The sequence below is a fragment of the Protopterus annectens genome, chromosome 4.part1 (genome assembly GCF_019279795.1).
Source record: "Protopterus annectens isolate FY-2018-M chromosome 4.part1, PAN1.0, whole genome shotgun sequence".
Taxonomy (NCBI): Eukaryota; Metazoa; Chordata; order Ceratodontiformes; family Protopteridae; genus Protopterus; species Protopterus annectens.
The window spans coordinates 171525496-171546801 of record NC_056734.1 but is presented as its reverse complement, the minus strand read 5'-3'; the positions used below and the strand labels follow the sequence as shown (position 1 = coordinate 171546801).

Below are 21306 nucleotides of genomic sequence, written 5' to 3'. Positions count from 1 at the left end.
AGGTTTACAGCATTTCTGTGTTATATTTGCAGTGTGCTGTATGACTTGGGTTGAAAAAATATGTTTTGTGATCAGAACACTTGCTTAATGGATGAAGTGGAAATGAGTAGCTGGAATGCAGCTCTCCCATACCAGTTGCTGAAAAGCTTTCTGTTGCAGGACACTGAGAAATCATTCATTTGTAGGGACATGCCAGCAACACTGGCCCTGGCAGTTCAGTAGACATCATAAAATTTTGCAGCAATGTTGTTCATTGGCATCCAACCTCCAGGCTGTATGGCATATGCAGACATACCCACTGAGGCCTGTGTGAGGATGGTCATTCTATTCTCCATCTGACTGTCACTGCCACATGAGGTATGAATGGAGAGACAGTTATGTGTAACAAAGACTACTCAATGAACACAGTAAGTAAAAAGAAAACAAACAAAGTTTATGATAAGGTTCAGCACTGTTTGCAGTGTATGATTTTAATTGCATGTCCTAAAGTCATATACCAGACAGGTTAATAGCTATTTCATGTCTTTGAATAATGCATTAAACATCATGTAATACACCCTGCAATGACAAAGTACTAGTAAAATAATTAAGCTGGTTTTGGAGGGCAAATGCCACCGTCTTATATATTCTAGAAACCTGTATAGTGTAACTTTTTCTCTGCCTATGTTAAAATACTGTAATTACTTGGAATGTTAGTGTTTTAAATATGGTTATGTTACTGTTATGTATAGTTATTTTTAAATGTCTTTTTGGAGCTTTTCTTCCCAGGCCTCTGCTGAAAAAGGGTCCTTGGCCCAGGTGGACCTTCCCGGTAAAAAAAATTATAATAAAATAAAATAAATAAATAAATCTGACTTCTGTTTTAATGGGACTTAGTATGCTGACAGTTGATATATCACTCATCGAAACTGAATTCTTTAATGTTTTGTAGAATTATGTAGTAGCAAACAAGTCAAAATGCAAATACTCTGCAATTATATTATTCTTCTGTACTTATAAAAATAGTGTGCCAAAATTTTTCAGAAAGAAAGTAGTGCTATTTCAAAACCGCTTTCATGTCAAACATATCTAATATATTTTGGATATTTCTGAATATTTACTTTTAGATTCCAGCAGAGGTGAACAAACTGGCTAATCTGAAAGTCCTTGGTCTAACTGGAAATAAATTAAAAGCTTTTCCAGAGCAGATCTGTTTCTTGGAGTCCTTGGAGAAACTCTACCTGGGTCAAGATCAAGGAAAAAAGTTTGCTGTGGTACCAGAGAACATTGGCCAGCTTAAGGTGAGGTTATTATACTGATGAAATAAATATAAATACTTAAGGCAGAAAACTGCACAGCTATTTTGTTAATTCATAACAGCTATGAATTGTAATGATGTGTGTACAGTAGTTTTATTTCACTATGCCACTGGTTGGTAAGTGTAATGTGGATGACTACAACTGATCAGCATTAAACATGCAAAATATTGTGCTTTGTTATACTGCTACAGGAATGTGTTCTTGAGCAGAACAGGGGAAATTTGAATTAAATATATCATTAATCATGTTATGTAGTCTAACAGCTTTGTTTTAGTTTGTTTTTGTAGGTGGGGTTCATTACCTTGTCACTAAAGTAAACCAGCTGTCTGCAAGGTAAAACTCATTAGGACAGATATATGCAGACTACCTCTGTGATAACACTATTGGCAAGTCTTAACATTTTTTTCAAAGTCTTCTCAATGGTCCTGGGGTGCAACCTACCCTCTCCCTACTAGCAGCAACTCTCTTCCCCTTGGCAACTCTGCTGATCCTGCTATTGCAATCCCCAAAGAGGAAGTATGCCTCCATATGCTGCATTTGTCTTAGCTTAGTCTTGTTAAGCACCACGACTGAGCAGACTCAGATGGTCAGTCTATGCCATGTAACACCTAATGCGCCTGCTAGGTGTTATCCCAGGATGGGCGAGCCTTGTTGCCTTCCTCCCTTCCCCAAGGATGAGCAGGTTGGCAGTCCTATCCTCCCCAGCCAGGTCCTATAGGTACCTTTGGCACTATTCAAATTCTGATTACTTGTGATGTGGTAGGGGCTTTATCCATCTACACCAAAGTGCCTGTGGCCATGGCTACCTGTTTTGAGAAGATGCTTGCCTGTCATTAATTGTCAAGAACTGTCCATCAGTTAAAAAGTTTAATTTCTAGTTAATTTGTCATCCGATGTGAATATCAAGCTTTCTAAGTGGACTATCTTATCCATCTCATTTCAGATTATATCTTTTATGCTGATAACAAGCTAGTCTATGACCAAATTGAAAAAAAAAATAAAGTAGAGTCATTGTCTATCCCACTAAACACACACACCAACAGACACTCATATGCCATGTAACATCCATAGAAGCTAAAACACAAAAACATACACTACACACTTCTAGTGGGAGGATAATCCAGCAAAGCTTACAATGCCAGCTCTGAGAACACACATATTTAGGGGTAAGTACTGTATGGGGCAGAGTCTCTAAAAGGCCTAACTTGCATAGCACCTACCTCTCATGTTTCACAAAGTCTGTACTCACATCTTGAACCTTTCACACAATGCACATCAAACACACCTGGCATACACTTTTTTTTGCAGTATTTTTATGACCATATACTCTAGCACATACTTTTGAAAAGACACTGCATCCCCTACCTGTGCATACATACTGCACACTTTTGACCTACATCTATTCTCTCCAGCACATACTTTTGAACACACATTGCAATCCATACCTTTAAAAATATACTACATGCTTTCAAGCACTAACTCTGGTATACAAAACTCACACAACACAATACTGTTGACCATTCATTCAAAATACTACCATTACACCGTGCCTCATGTTTTTGACAACTTACACTAACAATTACAATCAAATTTTAACCACTCAATCCAAATCCTAACTACTAACCACATAAGCCCCAATTGACACATAGTAAAAACTCAAGTGGCAGAAATGATGGATATTTTTTTCTCCAAACATCTTTATTAAATTTTCACATATGACAAAGGCAATCTTACACTAATATAAATGAAAAACATACAAAATGATACCACTTTAGTTGCAAACAATTTACATCACAGACACCATTGAAACAACTGTAGTTGCAAACATTATGCATCACTTATAAACCATCCAGTCATTGCCAGTTAAGCATTATATGGCTCATTCAAATCCTGTCTCTTAAACCTCATTTCTGCTCTGCATGTATTGTTCCCACCCATTTTTCCTATCTAATTTGCTCCTTCCCTTTTGTAAAGATCCCAGTTCTAGTCATTTTATCACTGTTACTATATTCACTGCTTCTAGTAAAGTTGGTCTAGACTTTGATTTCCATTTTCTAGTAACTGCTTTTTTGGCAGCTACCATAATTAGACTCAGCAAGGTTTTACTATGTCTAGGCAATTCCGATTCAATAGCATATCTCAAAAAAATTATCTACCTCAGTCAGTCCAGTTGGCTCCCTCCAGAATCTCTGCAGGGGAATACCTAAAATATGCCAGCTCATTACACTCTCTAAAAAGATGTTCCCAGGTACCTCTTTTTTTGCCCGTCACACCTCCAACATTTGCTATTCAGCTGAGGAAAAATTCTTTAGAGTATACTTGGGGTATAAAATGCCTATGTAAACACTTTCAGGCAAATATCCTAAATCTTCTAGACTTTGTTGCATATTTGGGAGTTATACATATATCCCCCATTGTCTCTTTGTGAATTGCTTATCCAATCTCTCTTCTCAATCCTTTCTAAGCTCATCTGATCGATTCTTATAATTATCATACAATATTTTATATGCTTTACTAATTATTCCTTTTTTTAACAGCAGCTTCTGTTCTAGATTCTATTAAAAAGTTTACCAGTGCTGGTCTTTCATTTAGGAGCCCCTATTTCTTTTTGCCTATATTCTCATATCAATCCTTAATAGGGAAGGCCATCTCTAACCTGCAGTCCAAATAAATTATTGGCCTCTTCCCATTCTATTACCTTTCCCTTTCTAGTTATTCGCTCCCAATACTTCGGTTCCTTTGCCAGTTTTCTCTAATAAATTCCAGCCCCTCTTGCCTATTATCTGTATCCCTGACCATAATCATCCCTATCGGCAAAATCTCTTCTCCATTCTCATGCTGGTTTGTTTCTTACAATATTCCCTACTATTTTATGAATATAATACTCTGTATAATTTTGGTTGTTTTCCTTAAGAGTCTGTATCCAAAATCCCAATCTCTCCTTATTTCTTGAGTTTCCTCCCTGTGTCAGCATCATTCCTTTCCACTTTGAATTATAGTTTTCTGCTTGTGCTATGTTTAAGAGCTTTAACTATGTTGCTCTAAAATACCCCCTCAAATTAAGTAATCCTAGTCTGCCTTGGTCTATTGGTAGAATCATCTTATCCCACTTGACCCTTGCTGTCTTCCCTTCCCAGATGGAATCTTGGATATTTTGCTATTTTTGTATGTTGAGAGGGTCTGCCTTGATTTATGAGATGTTTTTCTTCATTTTTTTTTTTTGGTCTCACCATAGCTACCTGTCATCAACTGTATTCCTGGCAACTCTCTGGCTTCTTGCCATGGACTGTGGCCTGACAAGTGGGCAAATGTGTAAGCAACCAGGGAGGGGCTAGGCAAAGAGAAGATCACAACATTCTGTCAAAGTGTTCTTATGAAGGGTCTGTATTGCCATACTGAATGGTAACAATGTCGCATGCTCATATGAGCGAAAATGCACAAGAACAAACTTGTTTATTTGGGGTCACAGTACAGTGAGGATTGGAATATTTGCCCTTTCCTCACTGTAGTGGGACCTCAGAGTTGGAATATATATTTAGCGGGAGTGTGCAGCCCCCACCACAATATCAAGTTCATTCTTGTGCGTTTTCATTCATATGAGCGTTCAACATTGTTACCATTCGATATGGTAATATAGACCCCTTATGAAGCACGAGTGGGCTATATTTTTTATGTTTAGCTATTCCCTACCCATTGTTCCTTTAATATTCAAATATGCATTGCATTATATACACAAGGCACTATACTAGAGTCTTCTGCCTCAACAGAGAACTGTTAATCTTATTGTTGGGAACCCCACAACTCCCCACATATGTTAGCTGAAAAAAAATAATTCTTATCCCCTATCCCTTTGGATGACTCCTTATGGATTGGGATCACTAACTGGACCTGAATTCATTAGGCTGCAGTCAGGGTACCATTACTTTGTGCCATGGAACTGCCTCTACAGCTTTTTTTCTACACCACCACCATCTTCATCATCCTCCGGTTCCCCATTTTCTACATGGAGTCAGCGTGTTGGGACAGTTGTTGATGCCTCTCTTGATTCAGTGCCATTCTCCTATTTTCTTTGATGGACATGCCTGCCTGTCACATGCCTTCTCTCAACCAGTTCATGCATCTTTTTGATAAACTTCCTTGTTTCCAAGTACCTGCTTCCTGTTTCTTCCAAAACGTCTTCATGAAATCATCTGCTTTTTTGCACCTGTCTGAACCATCATAATCTGTTCTCTTTGACCTTTTCTGCAATTGGTGCTACTTTTAATTCTGCTTTTATGTCCTCATATCTTCATCTGTACCTCAGTGTGCATCCTACCACCCATCTCAGGCACTTCATCTCCATTACCTCTGGCTTATTAAATTGTTCTGCCTTCACTGCCCAGGTTTCTGTATCATACAGTAGTACTGGTCACACCACTGTTTCATGCACCTTACTTTCAGCTTCTTTAGCATTCTTCTGTCATACACTACCCATGGCTCTCTGTGGCATTGGGCTGCAGCCCCACTGATTCTAGATTCTACTTACTCATGCACCTTACTTTCAGCTTCTTTGGCATTCTTCTGTCATACACTACCCATGGCACTCTGTGGCATTGGGCTGCAGCCCCACTGATTCTAGATTTTACTTACTCATGCACCTTACTTTCAGCTTCTTTGGCATTCTTCTGTCATACACTACCCATGGCACTCTGTGGCATTGGGCTGCAGCCCCACTGATTCTAGATTTTACTTACTCATGCACCTTACTTTCAGCTTCTTTGGCATTCTTCTGTCATACACTACCCATGGCACTCTGTGGCATTGGGCTGCAGCCCCACTGATTCTAGATTCTACTTACTCATGCACCTTACTTTCAGCTTCTTTAGCATTCTTCTGTCATACACTACTCATGGCACTCTGTGGCATTGGGCTGCAGCCCCACTGATTCTAGATTCTACTTACTCATACACCTTACTTTCAGCTTCTTTGGCATTCTTCTGTCATACACTACCCATGGCACTCTGTGGCATTGGGCTGCAGCCCCACTGATTCTAGATTCTACTTACTCATGCATCTTACTTTCAGCTTCTTTGGCATTCTTCTGTCATACACTACCCATGGCACTCTGTGGCATTGGGCTGCAGCCCCACTGATTCTAGATTCTACTTACTCATGCACCTTACTTTCAGCTTCTTTGGCATTCTTCTGTCATACACTACCCATGGCACTCTGTGGCATTGGGCTGCAGCCCCACTGATTCTAGATTCTACTTACTCATGCACCTTACTTTCAGCTTCTTTGGCATTCTTCTGTCATACACTACCCATGGCAGTCTGTGGCATTGGGCTGCAGCCCCACTGATTCTAGATTCTACTTACTCGTGCACCTTACTTTCAGCTTCTTTGGCATTCCTCTGTCATACACTACCCATGGCAGTCTGTGGCATTGGGCTGCAGCCCCACTGATTCTAGATTCTACTTACTCGTGCACCTTACTTTCAGCTTCTTTGGCATTCCTCTGTCATACACTACCCATGGCACTCTGTGGCATTGGGCTGCAGCCCCACTGATTCTAGATTCTACTTACTCATGCACCTTACTTTCAGCTTCTTTGGCATTCTTCTGTCATACACTACCCATGGCTCTCTGTGGCATTGGGCTGCAGCCCCACTGATTCTAGATTTTACTTACTCATGCACCTTACTTTCAGCTTCTTTGGCATTCTTCTGCATACACTACCCATGGCACTCTGTGGCATGGGGCTGCAGCCCCACTGATTCTAGATTTTACTTACTCATGCACCTTACTTTCAGCTTCTTTGGCATTTTTCTGTCATACACTACCCATGGCACTCTGTGGCATTGGGCTGCAGCCCCACTGATTCTAGATTTTACTTACTCATGCACCTTACTTTCAGCTTCTTTGGCATTCTTCTGCATACACTACCCGTGGCACTCTGTGGCATTGGTCTGCAGCCCCACTGATTCTAGATTTTACTTACTCATGCACCTTACTTTCAGCTTCTTTGGCATTCTTCTGCATACACTAACCATGGCACTCTGTGGCATTGGGCTGCAGCCACACTGATTCTAGATTCTACTTACTCATGCACCTTACTTTTAGCTTCTTTGGCATTCTTCTGCATACACTACCCATGGCACTCTGTGGCATTGGGCTGCAGCCCCACTGATTCTAGATTCTACTTATTCATGCACCTTACTTTCAGCTTCTTTGGCATTCTTCTGTCATACACTACCCATGGCACTCTGTGGCATTGGGCTGCAGCCCCACTGATTCTAGATTATACTTACTCATGCACCTTACTTTCAGCTTCTTTGGCATTCTTCTGCATACACTACCCGTGGCACTCTGTGGCATTGGGCTGCATCCCCACTGATTCTAGATTTTACTTACTCATGCACCTTTCTTTCAGCTTCTTTGGCATTCTTCTGCATACACTACCCATGGCACTCTGTGGCATTGGGCTGCAGCCCCACTGATTCTAGATTCTACTTACTCATTCAAGCTTCATTTTTCCTCAGACATCTTGCCCTGATATTTGAATCTGTTAACCTGTTCCACTATTTTCGTTTTTAACAACTTCTTCCAATTTCTTCAGTTTGTTGCCATGACAGCTGTCTTTCCTGTACTCAGCATTTTCCCATTTGTCTTTAGTTTTGTATTCCATTTCATTGTTATTTATTGAAGTTTCTGTTCAGGCCCTATTTGTAATGCCACATCATCTACATACAGCAGCTTTGTTGGTCTCTCCACTCCAACCTGTTTGCTTATGTAATCCATCACCAGTATGAACAGCAGCGAGGTCAGCTGAACCCTAATGCACAGCCACTCCTACAGGGAACCCCACTGTATGTCCGAACATTGACTGTACTTGTGTCATTGGGTACATATCCTGCATTCATTTTACCAATGTTTCCAGGACTTCGAACTGTCACAAGACTGTCCAGATTGCTTTCTCGGGACCCTGTTGTATGCTTTCTCCAAATGTAGGAATGTTCAGTGGGACTCTATTCTTTTCTCTGCCTTTTTCTTCACTGTCTGTGGAAGTACAAACATTGGGTTGGTTGAGTTGTATATCCTGATCTGAATCCGAACTGCACATCTTCCATCTTACTTTCCACTACTCCTATATTTGTGTATCGATCACATCTTCTAGCACTTTCACCTAGTATAACAGGAGTGTGATACCTCTGTATGTCACCTTTATTTGTCTACACTGGTACTAAAAATGCTTATTTTCCAATTATCTGGAATATGCTTTTCTCTCCATACTGATAGGAGTACCCTCATGAGCAGTATGTAGAGATCATATAGTCTTGACCTCATTTGAAAAAGACTAAAATACTCAGCACCACCAAATGACCAAAAGGTTTTTACTCACAAGAAGAAATGATGGTAATAGCACACTGTATAAGGAATGGAGACAAACGTGTTTCAGTACTATCTACTTATCTACAGATTATAAACATTGGTCCTTCATAAATACTTTGGAACAGTGCACCAAATATTACACCATTATTCACTGTAAAAAATACCTATTGTACTTTAATTTTCTTGTATTAGTACAACCAAAGAAAATAGAAACATCAGATAACACATGTCTATATATGTACTCCATAAAAAATATAAACATGAAATACTTTTTCTTATATAACAATCAGTGTTAGTAAAAGTTGTTATAGTTATATATGGAAATTTATTTAAATGGCAACATTGACCTCTAGTGTACTAAAGACAATATTACATTTATTTCTAAAGCTGTGTACTTAATTGGGGACTGAAGAGTGCTTCTAATTATGTAATCAATTTCTGTTCTTTTTAAACAATAATAATCAATGCCCATAAACAAAAAGTTAGCACCAGTGTGTTCTAAAACATGTTTGAATTATACAATAGACACCTTTCTGCATCTAATAGTGCTTAAATGTTCAGAAATGCTAAATGTGCACATTCTAGTGGTTTTATCCACATTGAAAGCTGAACAGGAATAGGGTTGCCAACCTTTATGCAGGCCAAAGTGGGACATGGGGGTGTGGCCAATATGGCACTGACCACACCGTCTACTGTGACATCACCACCAGAGTGGTGAAGGAGATGCTGCTATGGGTATGACGGATGGCTGCTGGAGTGGCTAGCTGGTTGGTGGGAGTAGCAGCTGGATGGATGAATGACTGGATAGATGGCTTGATAGATGGCTGAATGAATGGATGCATGGCTGGATGGATGGCTGGCTGCATGAATGGATGGATGGCTGGCTGCATGAATGGCTGGGGGCTGGATGAATGGCTGGCTGGAGTGGCTAGCTGGTTGGTGGGAGTAGCTGCTGGATGGATGGCTTGATGGATGGATGACTGGCTGCATGAATGGATGGATGGCTGGCTGCATGGATCATTGGCTGGATGGATGGAGGATGGCTGGCTGGATGGATGGAGGAGGAGGATGGCTGGCTGGCTGGAGGAGAAGGATGGATGGCTGGTTGGCTGGATGGAGGAGGATGGTTGGCTGGCTGGAGGAGGATAGATGGAGGAGGAGGATGGCTGGCTGGATGGAGGAGGAAGTTGGCTGGCTGGCTGGCTAGAGGAGGATGGCTGGCTGGATGATGGCTGGCTGGATGGAGGAGGAGGATGGCTGGCTGGCTGGCTGGATGGAGGAGGAGGATGGCTGGCTGGCTGGCTAGAGGAGAATGGCTGACTGGAGGATGGCTGGCTGGCTGGATGGGTGAGGAGAATGGCTGGCTGGATGGAGTAGGATGGCTGGCTGGCCGGTGGAGGAGGATGGCTGGCTGGTTGGCTGGATGGAGGAGGATGGCTGGCTGGCTGGATCGCTTGTTATAAAAAAGAAAAAAATCTCAAGTCTTTTTTTAGCGGCTGTAGAAGCACTTAAAACAAAGCACTCCTACCGCCACAATCTTTGCAGGGCTCTTCCTGCCCCAATCCCCACCCCTTTTGTGAATCGCAGCCAATTGCTGCATGAATTAAAGCACCTGGACCTAACAGGCAGCAGTTTTGCCTGCAGGTCTGGGTTGGTGACGTAACTGAATTGCCGTGAAAAAGCCGGAAGTAATTGTGACTTTTCCACGGCAATTCAGTGTGATCAAAAGCGGGACTTTTCAGGTCCCACTACTTCATACAGTGGGCAATGGGATAAGGTAACTTAACCTGTGAATGTCCCACTGACAATGGGACGGGTGGTAACCTTAAACAGGAACAAAAAACTAAATAAAAAATCCAATACTTCTTTATGCTATAAGGAATTCTATTTGAAACAATTGTTGATCCTTAACTGAAAGCACCATCTAGACGCACCACTGCTATCTATCAGTGATAGGTCTTTTCTGTGCACTTAAGTACTTTACTAGTGATTTTGCCCTCCTATAAATAAATCTCCATGTGCCCAGAAGAATTTCTGACATTGTGTTGTCTGCATTTAATACATCCCAATCAGCATAAAGACCTGATGACAAAATTGATATATATCCCAGAGAATCCCTCTTTTATGGAATATACTTCGTTTGGATATAAAGCAAAGTGGCTACCTGACCCTTTTTAAGCATAACCTAGATTAATGGATGGACAATCGTAAACACACCCCAAGCCTGGCTCCTCAAGACCTAATTGAAAGAGGATGAATCTAGGTATAAATTAGTCCTTTCAACGTGCTCCAAAAATTTGGGGTATTGTGGCTAGGCCATTTTTAATGGTCCTCTGGATCAACAGGCTAGTATACTTACAAATCTATGACAGTGTAAAATTCTGCATGTCTTCCAGGTTTACTGCAGAAAATACAGCAAGGTTCTTACTGGTACATGGGGACTTTAGGCATGAAATCCTTATGTACTTCCATATCACACTGTGGAGATTTGAATGCATTGGAATTCTGGCTAAATAGGGTTAATTTTTATGAACCTGGTTTCAGCACATACTTGGTATATCTAGTGGACCATGCTTTGACTGAAAATGCGTTTTTTAAAATGATCAATGTGTTTACAGGTCAATGAAAGAGATATGGGGGCTTATTTTACCCACATATATGACGACTTATTTATGGGTTATCTGGAGGAGGGGGTAGTTTATGATTATGGCACAACCTTTTTTGCTTTACACGGACATGTGGCATAGGTACCTGGATGACTGCTGGTTGAGTTGGACTTCAGATTTTGTAGAATTAAAGAGGATTTGTGCAACACTTTAATGAAAGTAAATGGGGTGTTGAGTTTCCAGTGGAAGTATATACTTGAGAAATCTAATTTCCGGACACTTTGTTAATTAAAAAATCTGATAGTGTTCCAGATCGTAGACTGATTAGAAAATCATTTAGCAAGAATTCCCATCTACAAGCAAACAGCTGTCATCTGGGTCATATCATCTATAAAGTACCACTATACCAGTTTTTAAGGTTTAAAATAATTTGTTTAGAGGAAGATACATTTGTAAAATGTTATGATTAACTAAAACAATTTTTTTTGTACAGGGGATTTAACTGCTTTAATGTTAATCAAGTTATTTAGAAAGTAGGTTCTAAAGAAAATAATCTGTTTTGCTGTATAAAAAAAGAAAAAAATAATAGTGATGGTTATTATGTTGGCTATAATTACTACCTGTGGGATTAATATTAAAAAAATCCAGGATATAATTAATAAAAAGTGGAATATATTAAAGGCAGACAACTTATTCTCAGAAATAAGTTGTAGATTTATTTATAGGGTGGCAAAAATCACTAGTAAAGTACTTAAATACACACAAAAAAGCCCTTTGCTGATAGAAACCAGGTGGCAGGTCTGGATGGTTCTATTAGTAAAGGATCACCTTTTTTATGGTAACTACTCCTTTTGTAGATATACTTTTAAAAGTAAAGAATTAACACCTGGAAATGCAACAGAATTGTTTAAAATGTGATTCATTTTAAAAAGCAGAAATGTTGGAGTTGGTTATTTTTGTCCTCCTGCTCAGCTTAGTATATGGGTAAACCCGCCAGAATGCTTAAATTTAGAATTTCTGAACCTTTAAGCAGTATTAGATGCAAAAGGTATCTAGTACATTATTCAAAAATATTTTAAAACACAGTGGTGCTTAGTTTTTGTTAATGGGTATTGATTGTATTAATATTAAAAAGTAGTATGGCAAAATAAATTGTTTAAGGAACATGCATTGATTGCTTTATTAGGTGTACTCATTAGTCACAGATTAAATGAACAGCTTTAGAAATTAATGTAATATTGTTTTTAATACACCAGAGTCACTGTTGGCATTTGTATTAGTTTTCCTGTATGTAACAACTTTTATATATATTGGTTGATTATTAACAAAGGAATTTCAGGTTTATATTTTTATGGAATGTATATAAATTTCTTTGTTGTTTCTATTTTCTTTTGGTGTAGTAATATAAGAAAACTGAGTTTTAATAGTTATTAGTTACAAGTGATGTTGAGGGCGGCCATGGTGGTGCAGCGGTTAGCGTTGTCGCCTCTCAGCAAGAGGTTCTCTGGTTCGATCCTCGGCTGGGGTGCCTTCTGTGTGGAGTCTGCATGTCCTCCCTGTGGTCGCATGGGTTTCCTCCGGGTGCTCCGATTTCATCTCAAAGACATGCTGTAGGTGGATTGGACACTAAATTGGCCCTAGGCATGAGTGCATGTCTATGCCTTCCATCAAATGTTGGGTGCTGGGCTGGCAACTCGAAACCGTAAAACTCCACTGCCAATCATGAGCAGACAGGTGATCCGCTGCAGTGACCCCTAACCGGGAAAAGCCGAAAGAAGAAGTTACAACTGATGTTGAATTTGGAGAGCTGTTCCAAAGTATTTATGAAAGACATTTATAAACGCATTCTATGAACATCTTCAGGTCCCGAATAAATCCAAGACCCAATCCTCTAAAGGCAGACGTCCTGTCTGGTGGACCCCAGCCATAAACAAACTATACAATAGAAGGAGGAAGCTGCTACATGATAGAGCAAAATCCCAAAAAGGGAAGGCATCTCTGATCAGTATTAGCAAAAAAACTATGGGCACTCATAAAATCATCTAAGGCCAGCTTCGAGAGAAAAATTGCACAGGACACTAAGGATAATCACAAGGCTTTCTTTAGTTATGTTAGGAACCTGGGTGGGAATTCCCAGATATGCTCAGAATTAGTCCAAAATGACAAAAAATACACCAAACCCACAGACATTGCCAACATCCTTGCTGACAGGTTCAGCACAACCCCCCCCCCCACCAAAAGGGCAAATATCTATCCCAGCAGAGTGCTGCCCTCCTGACATCTCAGATGCTATGGTAAGAGCCGCCCTCTCCAAAGCAAAAAACACAGCATCAATGGGACCAGACGGTGTCCCGGGCTGCGTCCTACATGAACTCCAAGAAGTGCTAAACCCAAACATAAAACTACTGTTCAATCTCAGCCTTACTACAGGATATGCACCTAAAGAGTGGCGTACAGCAACAGTGGTCCCTCTCCACAAAGGTGGTGCCTCAACGGATCCTGGAAACTATCGCCCCATAAGCCTGACTAGCTTGGTCTGCAAAGCTATGGAAAGGATCATCATGGACCTCATAAATAAAGATATTGGGGACCTACAGACACTGGATCCTACCCAGTTCGGCTTTGTTAAGGGCAGATCCTGCCTCTTAAACCTGGTCAATTTCTTTGAAACAGTCACCAAAGCCATTGATGAGGGGAAGGTGGTCCACACAGCCTACCTGGACCTCGCAAAAGCCTTCGATACAATACCCCACTCAGGCATTATAGATAAGCTCACCAGCTTAAATATAACCCCCTATCTCACTATATGGGTTGCATACTGGCTCAGGGACAGAACCCACATGGTTAGAATTGCTGGAGCCATGTCAGACTCCAAACCAGTTACAAGTGGCGTCCCACAAGGCTCAGTCCTGGGACCTCTCTTGTTCGGTATATATTTCTCGGAGGTACAGGCCAACACGGAAGGACTGTGGCTGACCAAGTTCGTAGATGACTGCAAACTGGGCGCCATAATCGACTCTCCAGCCAACACAAGCATCACCCAAAAGGGCCTCATAGAAACAGACAACTGGTGTCAGAGCCATGGCCTCAAGCTAAACGCCAAAAACTATATAGTCATCCCCTTTAGCAAAAACAAAGTGCCCACAAATTACCACATAGGTGGTAATCCATTAAGTACAGAAGAAGTAATTAGGGACCTGGGGACCTAAGTTGATAGCAATCTCTCATTTGACAACCACGTGGCCAAAGTGGTTAGAAAAACATTTTATATAGCCCACCTAATCATGAAGGGATTCACATCTAGATCAGGGGAGGTCATCGTGCCTCTTTACTCATCCCTCATCATGCCCATAATTGAGTACAATGCCCCTTTTGGGATGTACCTTACCAGACACCTGCAGCAACTGGAAAGACCCCAAAAGTACCTCACTAAGAGGATCAAAGGGCTCAAACAGATGCCATATGCTGCCCAGTTAAAGAAACTCCAGCTCTACTCAGTGGCATACCGCCTGCTCAGAGGCGATCTGTGCCTGACATATAAAGCCATGTTGAACCCGGAATTAATGGACATGCTGCACCTCAGAAAATCCAAATCCCATCAAGCTACGCACTCAAGAGACTTGAACCTCAGCACTGAAATAAATAGGACATGCTGGAGGGACAGATTCATAACCCAGAGGCTCCCTTCACTCTGGAATAAAATCCCAGTCCAGGTTAGGCAGAGTCCCTCATTGACTCTCTTCAAGAGGAATCTTGATGAGTGGATGGGAGATCGTAGGTTTACCCCGGGTATCACTTCTGTGTCACTGTTAGACAGAGGCACAGTTTACTAACCTTAAAAAAGGGCATAGCAAAATTAATTTAAAATGGGTGGCGAAAGCCAAACACACTCTGGCTAGGCTTATAAATGCCCTAGGGCAGATAGCCTAATATGAACCTATGAACCTATGAACAATGTTTATAATCTTTAGATTAGTACTGATTAAGTTATTTTAGTACCAAAACTGGAATGCTTTTTTGTTTCTTGTCCTTGTACAGTTTAATATTACAAAAAATCCCTGATTGAAGTAATAACTTTTTAGGTGTTTGGTGGGGTTAGCATTTTTTTAACCTATCTTCAGCTTGTGCATACTGTTCTGCAATATTGCTGTGCATTTTTGCTGAGGAATTGTGACCTTGTCTGAGCCTGCTGCTTTCCTTGACTTTATTTTCATTAGTCCTATTCCTGTTTGTGTATGGAGAAGTATAGCTTTCTGCATTTTCTTCATTCAGAAGCTGCTGGAAGTACTCTTTCGATCTGCCTTTGATGTCCTGTGGACTGGGGTGCAGGCTGTTGTCGGTATCCCTTATAAATGGTGTCTGATGAATATCTTTTTTATCTTTCTGTGTTTAACTTGCCACCTGATATAGTTTCTTAATGCCATCTATGGAGTTAATTTCTAGAAGGTGGTGGAGTGTTTCTGATGCCTTGGTCTTTGCCATTATGCTTACTCTCCCAACCTGTTAGTTAGCCAGCCATGATTCCTTCTTAACCTGGTCCAGGCTTTATTTTATGCTTTTATTTATTGGCTTTATTAGTTTCTATAAAATATTTTTATAACTAAACTACTTGTACTGCACCTGTATTTCCCGGTCTCACCTCTTGTGTATCCCAGCTGTTGACCTCTTATGTGTTGCATTGTGATTTCTGCTGATCTGTTTCTGAGCTTTGTTTTCTAGCTGTTGTGAAAGGAACTACTTTTAATTGGATCATTTTTGAAATACTCCTTCATTAGTAATTATTATTTCTGTCCATTTGTAGTTTCAGTATGATGGTAGCGCTCTTTTGGAATGTTTTAGATTGCTTAGTGGTGGATGGTCCAACAGCTGTGCTACTGTATTTCTAACTGGCTCAATTGGTACATCTTTTTACTTAATGGAGGAAGTTGTAGTGAAGTGGACTTCTTAGTGTTCCTATACCTTTGTGATTTTAGTGTGGACATGTCGGAAAACACTCACCATTGTTATACTGCCCTAGTTTTCAGGACATTTGAGTTAGACTCTTCTGTAAAGTTCATGACCTCCTCTAGTCTTTATTGCCATCTTTTCGTTAACATGTAGACCTTTGGCACTTTCTATTTTTTAATTTGCTGTGAGCATATTCTATTTTATTTTACAACTTTCTGAGGTCTGACTTACCATTACAGTACTGCATGTGAGAACTTGTGGATTAATTTGGCCTACCTTGTTCTGTATAGCTGAGGTAGTTTTCTTTATTCAGGAAATCTTTTTGTTGGGATGCCACTTTATCGCTTAATTTGATCATGGGATTATAGGAGTTACAAGAAAACTGAGCTGTGAGGCAATTTCTGCCCTGCTAGTACCCACCCTTAGGCCTTGCCTCTTTTTCAGAAAGGACCAGGCTAGTCATACCAGGGGTGAATTTATGAATAAGCATCCTATTGTCCAGCTCCTGCACACTGTTTAACCTGGAGAGGGATTTGTTTTCCAGAGAAAGGGTAGGCACTGTGTCAAATCCATACCTCCTACTTGACTTATTTATTTGTTGGGTTAGATTTAGATATCTGGCCCTAGTGTTAGCTGGAGTGTTTGATTTATGGAGGTCTAAGAGTTCTTGGACTACTAGATCTCTCATAGGCTTGTAAGCAATACACAGATTGCACTTAAGTAGTCTAAGTGAAAAAGAGTATAGGGATAAAGTCTGTAGTCGTTCTTGGTACTTTTGATGTTTTAAGCCAGTTATTTTTTAGTTACAAACTGTGTTTTTTTCCAGTTGGTTGATATGCTTAGTAAGGTATTTCTCAAAGGGGACTTTGTACTCAATGATGGGTCTAATATGTATGGACTGCTGTACGGTGAGGACTTATTTTGATCGGGAAGCAATACATTTTGCTATGAGCTATGCAAGGTAAAAGGATTTCCAAACAGCTGTTGTAATGTGATGATCAAATGTGAGGGATGTGTCCATCCAAATACCTAAGTCTGTCATGACCTTTTCATTTTGAAGTGGTACTTACCAAATGCTACAGTGCTACACTTTTTGGCATTGAGTTTGTGCCCATTTTCAGCAGTCCAGCTATTCAGAGGAGAACTTAGTGATGACTCCCATCTTATAACCGAACCTCATTTAATAAGTGGAGATCTGAGAAGTCAAAACTGAATACTAGAAGTCCCAGTACAGATCCCTGAAGGACCCCACTCATCGCCTTAATGATCTCAAAGGATAAACTCCCCTAGTCTTACAGTTTGAATCCTATCCCTAAGCCAGGTAACTGTCCAACTAACCACATATGCTTCAATTTGGATCTTCTTCAGCTTGTTTATTATATTTGTATCAAATACCTTGGTAAGGTATGCTGTATGGACAGCTTGCCAATAGTCTACAGGCTGAGTAGCTCTCTCAAAGAAGTTAACAAGATTCATTAGACAGTATCCATCCTTGAAAAAAACAAACTGTTGGGGGTTGAACCATATAAGATTTTTGATATTATACTTAATTAGTCAAGTTATGATAAATTCCATGGCTTTGAATATAAGACTTGTTAGGCTGATATGTCTGTAAGATCTTGGGTCAGTGGTGGGGCTACTCTTATGGCGTGGCATCTAACAACTATGCTCCACTCTCATGGGACAAAGCCAGTTGCTAGGCTCAGAATGAAGAGTGGGTCTGCCAGTGTTTGTTTAATGCTATTAATTAAGCAACTGGATAGGTTGTCAGGCACTAATGGTGAGGTATTCTTCGCCTTGGAGAGTATCTGTAGTACGTGCTCTTTCATGATGGTTGGTGGCTTGATTTCATCAGTTATAAGTGGACCTTCGATCGATGTTTATCTGGGTGAAGTTGGCACTAAATTTATTTGCCACTATATTAATAATGTTAACTGGATTGTATTACCATTAAAAATAAACTCTGAGCAATATCAGGTCTTATTTCATATTCTCTGACATAACTAAAGGATTTGTAGTTGTCTTTGATATCTGTAGCTAGTCTTAGTTCATGGGATGCCTTTATTTTTCTGATTTCCTTTTTTAATTTTCTCTCTAGCTGCTTGATATTCTTTCTAATTTGAGGGGTTTTGTTCTGCTATACAGGTTTAGGAATTTCTTCCTTTTATTATATAGCTTGTTAATGCTTCAGAACCACCAGAATGGTTTGTTTTTATAACTCTCCATTCACTTGGATATAGTAGGGACTGCCAATTTAATATGTTTGTCCAAGTGTGAGTAGAACTTTTCTGCATAACTGTTTTTCAATATCGACATTATGGGTAATAAATACCATTATACTCAAATTTAGACTTCATCAGGTAATTGCAGGAAATTTTTACATTTAAAGTCTATGAATGTATTTGTTTCTGATGATTTGGAGATTTTGATGAAGATTACTAGTTAGTGGCCTGACATGAGTAGTAAGGAGGATACCCTGGGTATAGTACAGATAGATGCTAAGTTTATGACTAGGCCAAGTATATTCTGTTGTCTCTCTCATGAGATCTGATCCAGGGAGTTCCTGTCTATAAAATATGAATTCTGTGCATATCCTGTGTTGGCAGTCTAAGTGCGCCAGTAAATAACTGAATAGTTAAAATCTCCTAGGATATCAGCATTCCTACTTATGGGAAGTTCATCAAGAATGTTTAGGAATGCTGTGTGATTTTCTGGAGACGTGGAAGGTGGTCCTGTAGTATGCCATGATCTGATAGCTGATCTTATTTAGTGCAATTTGAATCTTTATAAGCTCTGCTTGTAGGTATCTTGGTACCTGTCTTGAGGTAATTTGATCTCTAACAAATATGGATATTTCAACACAGTTTCCATCAGACCTAAATGAGTGGTAAGTGTAAAATCTAGGTATTGAGAGAGTGTTCTCTGGACAATTAAGCCAGATTTCTGTTGACAACACATATCTGGATGAGCTCCAAATGCAGGAGGACCTCAGGAACCAGCAGTTTGTTGTTTACAATTCTAGCATTAATTAGAGCCACCTTAATATGGTTCAGTAATTGATTTATTTTAAAAGTTAGCCCTCTCAACCCAACCTGTCAGTTGAACCATTCCTGAAAGAAAAGGCACAGTGGGGACAGCAAAAGTTTTGCCAATATGTGGAAGCCTTGAATGAGGGGTACAAACCGTCCTTGGCAAAACAAGTACAGTTGTCAGGCATCTCATCCCATGTTGACACATACAGGATCACACTAGAATGACAACAGATGTTTAGCCAGTTGTAAAGCCAATTAGCTTTTCTTTTCTTTATATTTTGGCATAGTTTTTGGTGATATAAGCATTCCACTCATTACTAGGGGTTTTCCTGCATTTGTGTCATGAACAGAGAGCTCTGTCATGTTTCTCTCATGCCAGGTTGTTTACCCCAGCGTGGGCCACTGTCATATTGTACTCATATTTGTCTGCTTTTTGGGTCATCAGGACCCTTGTAACATTGTCAGTCTTAGCCCTGTGAGACAGCTCACTGTCACTTTGCTTTTATGCAGCTTCTATGGAGTCACCATGCGTTAGTACATTTCAATTTGTGTTTGAAGATTGCTTTGGTGTAATGGGTCTAGGATGTTCTGCTTCCTGGTGACATCCAGGTGAGTTGTCACTAATCCGTGTTACAGTGCTTAATGTATGCTGGGCAGTGCACCTCCTACTCAGTTGTGGCTTGGTTAGGGAGTTTTTAAGGGCCTCAGTAATATGATAATTTAATATAGTTATGTGTGAAGTGTGGTGCAGGTAAGTAATGCTCACAGGATCTGTTTTTTTTCTGAGAGTGTGTCCTCAAATTTGACTAGGTACTTGTGTGTCTCACAAACAGTGATGAGTTAAATAAAAGATCATTATCTGTGAGCAACAAACAATTCTTACTTTGTCTGAGTATACCAAGTGCAATAAGGCTGGTAACAGTGGGTAGACTAACTTGCAGACCTTCCATTTCTGACCAAGGGTGCAAGGTGTTTCAAGGAAGAATAAGAGAATATAATAGTGCTTCAGATTCTGGGTTAAAGGATTAGTTCAAAGACAAATAATAAACTGTATTTATTTATTTGTTTTTTATTGACATTTGTTTACTGGGAAAGTCAGACTGAGTAATAAATATCCATTTTCAGTAGAGACCTGAGGAGAAAAGCTCCAGAGAATTAAATAATGTCAAATAAAATGCCAGTGCAAATGTAGTTTAAAAAAAACATATATACATAGTATACAATAAAGGATGAGGAGAGACCGGAGATATAAAAATAAAAATAAATAAAAAAATGACAATTAAATATGACAATCAGTATATTCAAAAATATTAGAAGTATAGGCTACTGTGCTAGGAGATAAAAATAAAAAAGATATTAATTGAGATTTCTGCATGCAGTTTCTAGTATACATTCAATATTCCAGTCTAGCTTAGCTATAAGGTCAGTCTGGTGGATGTTAATGGCAAATAAGATAAGATAATATGTTTTTGCTCCTTACTGATTTGAGGTAAAATAATAACTGTAGATAAAAATATAGTTCAAGCAGCAAACAAGTTATGCGGTAAATAACTTGCTGTAGACTGGTTATGAGGTTGGCTTAAAAGTGCAACAATGTACCACTCTGCAGTTTGTACAGCTTGACAACTTAGGCATGTATTGTTTTTTTTTTCATATGAACATACATTACTTTTCAGCATATTATCAAATGAATTTTACTCAGGTTTATATGTTATTTGCAGCTCTAGACCTTTATTGTATGTCTGTTGAACCTTCAGACCTCTCTTTGCTGACTTTAGGAATTGATTTAATTCAAAATGTACAGCTTACTTCTAGATATTGTTTTATTTTATGTGCTTTTATAACTATATTTAATTTAATGGGGTTGTTTTTAGCACTGGGAGCCCAATTTCACTCGCTCCTTTTTGTGATGGCATGGTTGAGGCCCCTGTCTCTTTGACTTGCAAGAGTCTAAGTATTGCCAGAAGCCACCAGACTCTGTGCAGGTCTCCTTCTGTTGCACTCCCTAATCTGGGAGACAAAGTGGGAATTTGAGGGACTTGTTGCACCTTAG

The 21306-nt window shown here is 39.8% G+C and overlaps 1 protein-coding gene across 1 annotated transcript in view; it reads left to right on the top strand.

Moving 5' to 3' along the window:
• Positions 1-21306, top strand: part of LRRIQ4 (leucine rich repeats and IQ motif containing 4) — a 382762-nt gene that overhangs the window by 149347 nt on the left and 212109 nt on the right. The window contains exon 2 of the mRNA XM_044070079.1: positions 1107-1280. Within this exon, the coding sequence (XP_043926014.1) occupies positions 1107-1280 (174 nt within the window). The remainder of the gene's footprint in view (positions 1-1106; positions 1281-21306) is intronic.